The 8,790-nt window shown below is 37.7% G+C and overlaps 1 protein-coding gene across 1 annotated transcript; it reads right to left on the bottom strand.

The window, feature by feature from the left end:
* Positions 1–252: 252 nt before the first annotated feature.
* On the bottom strand, positions 253–654 carry LOC133204931 (uncharacterized). The gene has a single exon (XM_061340672.1). The coding sequence runs from the start codon at positions 652–654 to the stop codon at positions 253–255; it is 402 nt and encodes a 133-aa protein (XP_061196656.1).
* Positions 655–8,790: the final 8,136 nt, after the last annotated feature.

Here is an 8,790-nt window from a genome sequence, read left to right as displayed (position 1 = left end):
GTCCCTGTACTTTTGAGCAGTTAAAGTGCCATCAAGAATGTCCAGCTCCAGTTTACACCGCAAAGAGAAACACCCCCATACTGTTACTCCGCCTCCACCAAAGGCCTTTGTTCCCAATACATGTTGTTGTTTGTATGCAGAATTTGGGTGTCTCCATACCCGAACCCAGCCTAATACCGGGTGAAGCAAAAAGCGGCCTTCATCTGACCAATGTATTCTCTGCCACGACAGAATGTTCCGCCTCCCATGCTGTCATGCCCATAGTAATCTTGCTTCTTTGTGTCTCTGGGATAAGAGTGGACGTTTTATTGGCCGACGTGATCGCATCCGTTCCTTGTTTAGCCTCCTGTTAACTGTGCTTCTGCTGATTCGAGCTTGGGTGTTCCATTTGCTTCTCAGTGTGTTTGCAGTGTCAAAAGGACTCTGTTTAGCTAGTCGTTTTAGAAGTCTATCTTCCCTCTCTGTAGTCTTTCGGGGTCTTCCAGATCTTTTAGCTTCCTCCACACCCCCAGTTCTTCTCCAGCGCTGTACCAGACGAAAAATTACAGTGTGACTGACATTAAAGTGTTCGCCAACCCTTCTATACGTCATTCCAGTTCTTACCATTCCAATGGCCTGCCAGCGTTCAGCATCCGAGAGTTTCCGACGAGGCATGGTTGCACAAAACTTATAACTTTTTTTCTATCAGTTAAGCTCATGCGAACATGGATGTGAATACAATTGAAAACTGCATTGTTCGAACACGCATTGGTGGCCTTGAAGAAACCGATTTTACAAGTATTTGATTGGAGATATCGATGTTACATAAAAACAAATAATAAACGTTTGATTGACTAGTAAGTCTGGATATATTCAATCAAAAAAATTTTTTTTTTTAATTTTAATTTCATATCAAAGTGGGTTGTCCTTAACTTTTGAGTAGGTGTATATATCCCGCTTAGTAACAAGAAAGCGACAAACCAGACACTTTTGATAATCATACTCTCTGGGGACATCGAATTAAACCCTGAGCCAAATAACAAAAGCATTTTCCAATGTGGCCTATGTGAATTGCCTGTGACCTGGAATTGCCAAGGGGTATGTTGTGATGCATGCGACATCTGGCATCACAAATCGTGTATAGAATTATGTACCCATGATTACGAGCTACTCGAGCGCTCAAATGTACAATGGCTATGTTGCAAATGTGAAAGCATTAATGTCAACACTTTCACTTTTAGAAGCTACGAAATAGAACAATCAAATATTTACGAAGTACTCACGGAACTCGATTTAACCATCGACTCTGTAAGTTCAGTCTTAAACCCACTACGAGCCAGCAGTCCAATGAACAAACAAAATAGATCAGACATAAAAGACAGAAGCCAAAAAAAACCATAACTCAACAAATTCAGCCAAATCCAGAATGGACAGCAATCCCTACGATGTTCGAACCTAGGAAATATCTACGAATTATGACTAATAACTGCCGGAGCATAAAAGACATCAAAGAAGAATTTCAAACAGCTATCCATTATTTAAAACCAGATATAGTATGTGGGGCAGAGTCATGGCTCAAAGGGGTAAACCAGGACGAAATCCATCAAAGGACGCAACTAAATCCTGCGAAATATTCCCACCAGAATACAATGACTATAGAAACGATAGAGGTACATTAGGAGGGGGTGTCTTCGTCCTTGTAGAAAAATCTATAACATCAACCGAAAAACCAGAATTCATAACAGAAGGGGAAATGCAGTGGGTAAAAATCAAAGTGAAGAACAACAAGACCTACTAATTGGCTCATTTTACATGCCACATAGAGAACAGAAACACCTGGCCGAAATAAAGAAATCATTAGAAATTATAGACGTAAACAACATCACAAACAAAACAAGCATTCTGAGAGTATTGCATTAGCAATACTAGTCCCCTACCGGCAAGTGTAATCTGGTTCCGTTCCCGTTAAGAATTGAAAATGCCATAATTCCGTAAAAAATTAATGAAGCAGGACGAAATGCAAAATTGATCTATAACTAATCAAGGTAAAGCTACACACCAAAAATCAGCTCAATATCTACAAGCGTTTAGAAGAGAATTGCGGAAAACCCGTAAAAATTGAAAAGGTCGTTATTCCGTCAAAAATCAATGAAGCGGAACGAAATGCAAACTTGATCTGTAACTCATCAAGATACACTCACATACCAAAAATCAGCTCAATATCTGCAAGCGTTTAGGAAAAAAGTGCGGAAAACCAAGTGGGACAGACTGACAGACAGACAGAGGGACAGACAGACAGACGGACAGACTCAGAGGAAACCTATAGTCCCCTCTGGTTTCACCGGTAGGGGACTAATAATTACGGGAGACTTCAACTGCCCAGATATAAGCTGGAACATACAGACAGCAAAGGGACCAGACAGGGAAGTTCAACAAGAACTCGCCGACATCATGAGTGCAAACAACCTCACACAAATACATGAACATCCAACCAGAGAAGATCACCTTTTGGACTTGGTTTTTGTTTCAAATCCAACCTTAGCAAAGTCATCTATATCATTGAGTCAAATGCTGGCTGACGTTTTTCATACTAATTGTTAGACCATTTTTTACACACTGAATTGTCTACGGATTTTCCGTTATTTCCCGATCATGACAAGGAGCACACGGCGGGTGTGACCTGTCGGCAGGAGATGCTCACTCCTCCATGGCACCTGATCCCACCTCTGATGTTTTGGAGGTCCGTGTTTGCTCTGCTCCTATTTTGTATTGTTTAATGGACTTTTGAGCTTTAAAGTGCTTGGACACAGATTTGAAGTTAATATTTTCTCAATTTTTCGGTATAATATCATGACTTATATGTTTTATAGCATTTCACATGGAAATAAAAAAAAAAAAAACTTATTTTATCTGGAAATAATTGAAGCTACAAATTTCGGGAGGGATTTGATTGACACATCTATGCACTTTCACAAAGTAAACTTTATCCTTAATACTTAAGAAAAGTAGAAATTTTGTTGTACACTAATGAAAAATATTAAACTATAATCCAGAAAATAAGGAGTAGAAATGTGAGAAAGCAAAACCAACTCACCAGTATTGTCAGTCCGTGCTCAGTGATGTGTGCAGAGTTTAACAAACTTAACACACCCATGAAACGTAAATTGTTTTTGTAAACAGGGCACGAGCTCTGTTATTGTTAATGTTTATGTTTCACCGGGTGTGTTCAATTTGTAAAACTCTGCACACATCACTGAGCACGGACTGACAATACTGGTGAGTTGGTTTTGCTTTCTTACATTTCTTCTCTGAATTTTCTGGATTATAGTTTGAATATATTTCATTAATACACAACAAAAATTTTACTTTTCTTAAGTATTAAGGATAAAGTTTGCTTTATGAAAGTGCTAGGATGTGTCAATCAAACGCGTCCCGAAATTTGTAGTTTCAATAATTTCCAGATAAAACAAGTTTTTTTTATTTTATTTCCGTTTGAAATGCTATAGCAACCTATAAGTCATGATATATTATACCGAAAACTTGAGAAAATATTAATTGTGTCCAAGCACCTTTAAATATTGTTCGTTATCTCCATATATTTCACTATAAATGTACCAGGCATATCGGATCATGACATCATTATCACAGATATGGACACAAAGGTGCAAAACAAACGCACACCAACTAGAAAGTGCTATATATATAGTAACGCTAACTGGGATAATATTAACAAATACCTAGAGGAACTTCAAACAACAATAGCTAGAAGCTAACAAAACAAGAAATGACTCAGTACAACAACTATGGTCAACATTCAAAGCGCAACTCTTCAATGGACACAAACATACCAAATAAAGAAATAAGATCAATAAATAACATCCCATGGATAAAACATAAACACAAGAAAATGCTTAGAAGAAAACAAAGGCTTTTCAACCAGGCCAGGAAAACCAAAAATTGGTCCAACTGCAGAGCACACCAAAAGAATGTAAAAGATCACTAAGACGAGCGGAGTTGGGATATGTAAATTTTAACATCATTGAAGGATTACAAAAAAACAACAACAAATCGTTCTGGAAGTATGTCAAATCAAAAAGGCAAGATTCAAGCGGGATAGCACCACTCAAAAAAGGACAACTTTGATAAACGATAGCAAAGGGAAGACAGAAATACTACTCAATCAATTTAAATCTGACTTCACAAAATCATCAAAAGGGGATATGCCAGATACAAGAATTAAGTCCAAACGTACTATAATACCGATTAAAATTAATCAAAAAGCCCTCGAAAAGTTGCCAAAGAAAATAAATCCATCCAAAGCATCCGGTTCCGATAACATACCAAACCGCGTATATGACAAGAATGTGCAACTAAGTTAGCACCAAACTTGAAAATCATCTTGCAAAAATCAACCGACACTGGGGAACTACCAAAGGATTAGAGCGATGCAAACATAACTATCATCTTCAAAAAGGGAGATAAACACCTTCCAGAAAACTACAGACCAGTCTCTCTTACCTCATTTACTTATAAGTTCTTAGAACATATCATCTGCAGGCACATCATGAGACACCTGGAGACAAACAACATCCTTACCAACTTAAATCATGGTTTTAGATTCAGGATATTCATGTGAGACTCAACTTCTAACAACGATAAATGACTTCCTCACAGAACACGACAAGTCACATGAAGTCGACATAGCCATCTTAGATTTATTAAAGGCCTTTGACACCGTACCTCAAGACAAATTACTCCATAAAGTACATCAATATGGCATTCAAGGGACCCTTCACACCTGGCTTAACAACTTTTTGACAACCAGGAAAATGAAAACAATAGTAGAAGGAACTGAGTCTGAGGAAACATCAGTAGATCTGGAGTGCCGCAGGGTACAGTCCTCTCCCCGATAATGTTCTTATGCCACATTAACGATCTACCAGATGCTGTCAAATCATTTGTACGCTTATTTGCCGATAATTGCCTTCTATACAGAACCATCACCGGCAATAATGATCAACAAATACTACAAAATGTTCTAAAACAACTAGAAGACTGGGCAAATAAGTGGGGTATGAGATTCAATGCTAAAATGTGTTATATTATGTCAGTAAACCTAAAAATAACAAAATTATACTAACTCAATAACCACATCCTCCAAGAAGTACAAAACAACCCGTACCTTGGACTTGAAATTTCCAATGATCTCAAATGGAGTCTACACATAAATAACATCAGTAAGAATAACACTTTAGGCTTCTTAAGAAGGAACGTACCTTCGAAATGTCCCAGAACAATGCAGAAAAACCGCATATATATCCCTTGTTAGATCCATCTTGGAATATGGAGCAACCATCTGGAATCCATACCTCAAAAGGGATATTGACAAATTAGAAAAAATACAAAACAGAGCCATAAGATTTATTCAAAAGGACTACAAGAGTAGAAACCCGGGAGCAATAACATCGATGAGAAAGAACCTTGATATTGAGACCCTGGAGGAAAGAAGAACGAGCCCGAGACTCATCCTCATGTATAAAGTGGTTGAGGGGTTGGTGCCGTCAGTACCTCCTCATTTATTCATCACAAGCGCCAAACCTAAACGCCAAATTAAATCAAGACATTTCAGGGACCACCATACAACAAATATAGTTCACGAACACGTGTTTAACAACAGCAAAGGTCTAGTTATATCTGGCAGCAGAACACCGCAAAACCAACACTCATTTTTTGTCGACACGTGCATACATTGGAACCATCTACCAGATACGGTTGCTCATGCAAAAACTGTAGAGGGATTTAAGACCGCCCTACAGGAACAACGACGCCAATAAAACCTGGCGCTCTCTACCGTTGTAAAAAAAAAAAACATAATTGGGTTCTACAACGCACTCCATACAGATACAGACTGATAGTCGAATAGTCGATGACATCCCTAGTGCAGACTAAACAAACTGAACACATCCAGTAAAACGTAAACACTAAGAACAAGCATTCTGAGAGTATTGCATTAGCAATACTAGTCCCCTACCGGCAAGTGTAATCTGGTTCCCATTAAAAATTGAAAATGCCATAATTCCGTCAAAAATCATAGAAACGGAACGAAATGCAAACTTAATCTATAACTAATCAAAGTAAAGTCAGATACCAAAAAATCAGCTCAATATCTGCAAGCATTAAGAAAAGAAAATGCGAAAAACCCTAAAAAAAATTGAAAATGACGTAATTCCGTCAAAAATCTTGATCTGTAACTCATCAAGTTACACTCAAATATGAAAAATCAGCTTAATATCTTTTTAGGAAAAAAGTGCGGAAAACCAAGTTGGACAGACTGACAGACAGAAAGAGGGACAGACGGACAGACAGACAGACGGACGGACAGACTCAGAGGAAACCTATAGTCCCCTCCGGTTTCACCGGTAGGGGACTAATAACAGAGCCCGTCCCCTGTTTACAAACACAGGTCTTTGACGTGATGTGTCCAGGCCCCTTTAAAACAACCGCTGATATTAGTAGTTGTTAAAATATCGTTTATTAAATCGATGTGGATTTTTAATGTTTAGAGAAATACTATATTTTAAAAACTGTTAAAAGCGGTTTTTGGTTTTGGTATTTTAATAATAATATTTAGGCAGACATAAAAGAACACACAATACACGAAATCCGACATCCTGAAAGCAGAAAGTTTCTAGCGTCTGCTACTGTCATAATGGAAGCCATTAGGATTTACAATTTATTCTTCAACTCTATTTACTTCAATCTCCAACTTATCATAGCCACTCTTCAGACAAATTGTATTACAGTCTGTAAAGTTCAGGTATCAAGTGCACTATTGGTAACTAAGCTGACTCAAATACTACACAAGGCATATTTCAGTGGATTATGGGAAAGTTCAAAATAATTACTGATGTTTGATTGTTTTTGTTTGTTGTTTTAATAACGTCCCTCTCGAGAATTTTTCATCCATATGGAGACGCCGCCACTTGCCGATGGAGGGCTGCAAATAGACCTATACTCTGGGGGCCATTGAGCAGTGAGGGATCTTTTTCGTGCAAGCACCTACTGGATACAGGATCTCGGTTTATACGGTCTCATCCGAAGGACTGGTCTTCACATCCCGCATGTATTGATTAATTATGAATATTCAAAGAGAAAAAAGAATCTCTATTAAGATGAGAATACATTGTATAAATATGACTTTTTGTATGAAAGCGATTTATTTTGAAAACAAAATGTTCTACCAGCAATACTAGTATTTGTCTTGCAAACGTAGACTTCTCCCTCACATGAGAACGACTATCTTAAGGAAGTCCTTCAGCTGTTATGCATGGAACACTGAAATCAATCAAAGTATCTTCATTCCAGTAGCATAGGACAATAGATCAGGACATTGTTATGCTCCTCATCATATTGCAGAATTTAATTAAACAAATTGAAATTTTTGAAAAATATTTGATTCTTGACCCTGGAGTTCAACCCACTTTTGCAAAATTTTTCCAACTTGAACCTTGGCTATAAGTTTTAAATGGTTGATGCTAGTATTTTCAAATTTCTCATGTACATTCCTTGTAACAAGACTTGTCTTTAGATACTGATATTTTTGACTTCATGACCTTAATTGGAGAATAATATACTTTTGAAAAACTTAAATCTTGGTCATAACTTTTGAACGGTTGCTACAAAGGCTATCATATTTCACTGTATTCCTTGTCATGGCCGTAGGAACCGGGGGGGGGGGGGGGGTCACGGGGGGCCGTGTCCCCAATAATTTGGCCAATATATAGAATACTATAGAAAACTTAGCTACTATATGCTTGTGCCCCCCCCCCCCCCCAATAAAAACGGCTGATGACCTTTTTTTTTTGCTTGTCAAGGAATTTTGGTAGTTGATAGTGCCCCCTCAACTGAAAATGTTTGGCTGTGCCCCACAACTCCCTAACTGAAATTGCTTCCTACGGGCCTGCTTGTGACTAGACCTTTCTTATGATACATTTTTGACCTCATGTCCTTGGAGTTTTACTTTATTTTTTTTTAAGATTTTAACCTTGGTCATAACTTCTGAATCGATGATACTAGAGCTTTCATATTTCCATATTTTTGTATTCCTTGTGACAAGATCTTTCTTCGTATACCAACATTTTTTTTACCTCTTGACCTTAGAGTTTGGCTTACAATGTACATTTGGAAAAAAATTAACCTTTGCCATGAGCTGCCTCACGGGGGCATCAGTGTTTCATAAAAATACTTCGTTTATATACATACATATACTCTATATTACATTAATTTTCAGTACCCTGTCCTTCACCGGCATTTGGTGACGTCTAATATGAGTGAAAAATTCTCGGACGGGACATAAAACAACAATCAATCATTTTTCCAGTGACTCGTCGGGCCGTAATATTTTAGGGAAGCTCTGAATACTGCCCACTCTATAATCAATTCCATGGATTTTTTTCTGTAGTTAGAGTGATCTGCCTTTTGATGTAGTTTACCTTGTGGAAAACAACTACCTTTCTGATTACCAAAACATGGTTTAATAACAAAGCAAAACGTCATACACTGCTCTCCTTTGAGTGATTTCTGTCATTTTTTAAACGACCGTATGAACGAATTTCCGTATTTTTGTTACAGCAAAACGTAAGACGTATTTTGGACTGAAAATCCGTACAAAATACGGCGAAATCGTAAGAGTAAACAGGTTTGTAAATTCCCTTCACTCATGGACACTCTGTACCAAGTTTAGGTGAAATTGGTTCTGGAGAAGAATATGAATTTGTAAAACATTAATGATAATGACAACAACAATCAACA

The sequence above is a fragment of the Saccostrea echinata genome, unplaced genomic scaffold (genome assembly GCF_033153115.1).
Source record: "Saccostrea echinata isolate AGI-Se365-2 ecotype Australia unplaced genomic scaffold, CSIRO_AGI_Sech_v1 ptg000054l, whole genome shotgun sequence".
Classification (NCBI taxonomy): Eukaryota; Metazoa; Mollusca; class Bivalvia; order Ostreida; family Ostreidae; genus Saccostrea; species Saccostrea echinata.
Note: the sequence above shows the minus strand (reverse complement) of the source record. Positions and strands in the feature narration are given on the sequence as shown.

Coding starts and splice junctions, on each gene's coding strand:
- LOC133204931 (XM_061340672.1), bottom strand. CDS start 654: ATGCCTCGTCGGAAACTCTCGGATGCTGAACGCTGGCAGGCCATTGGA.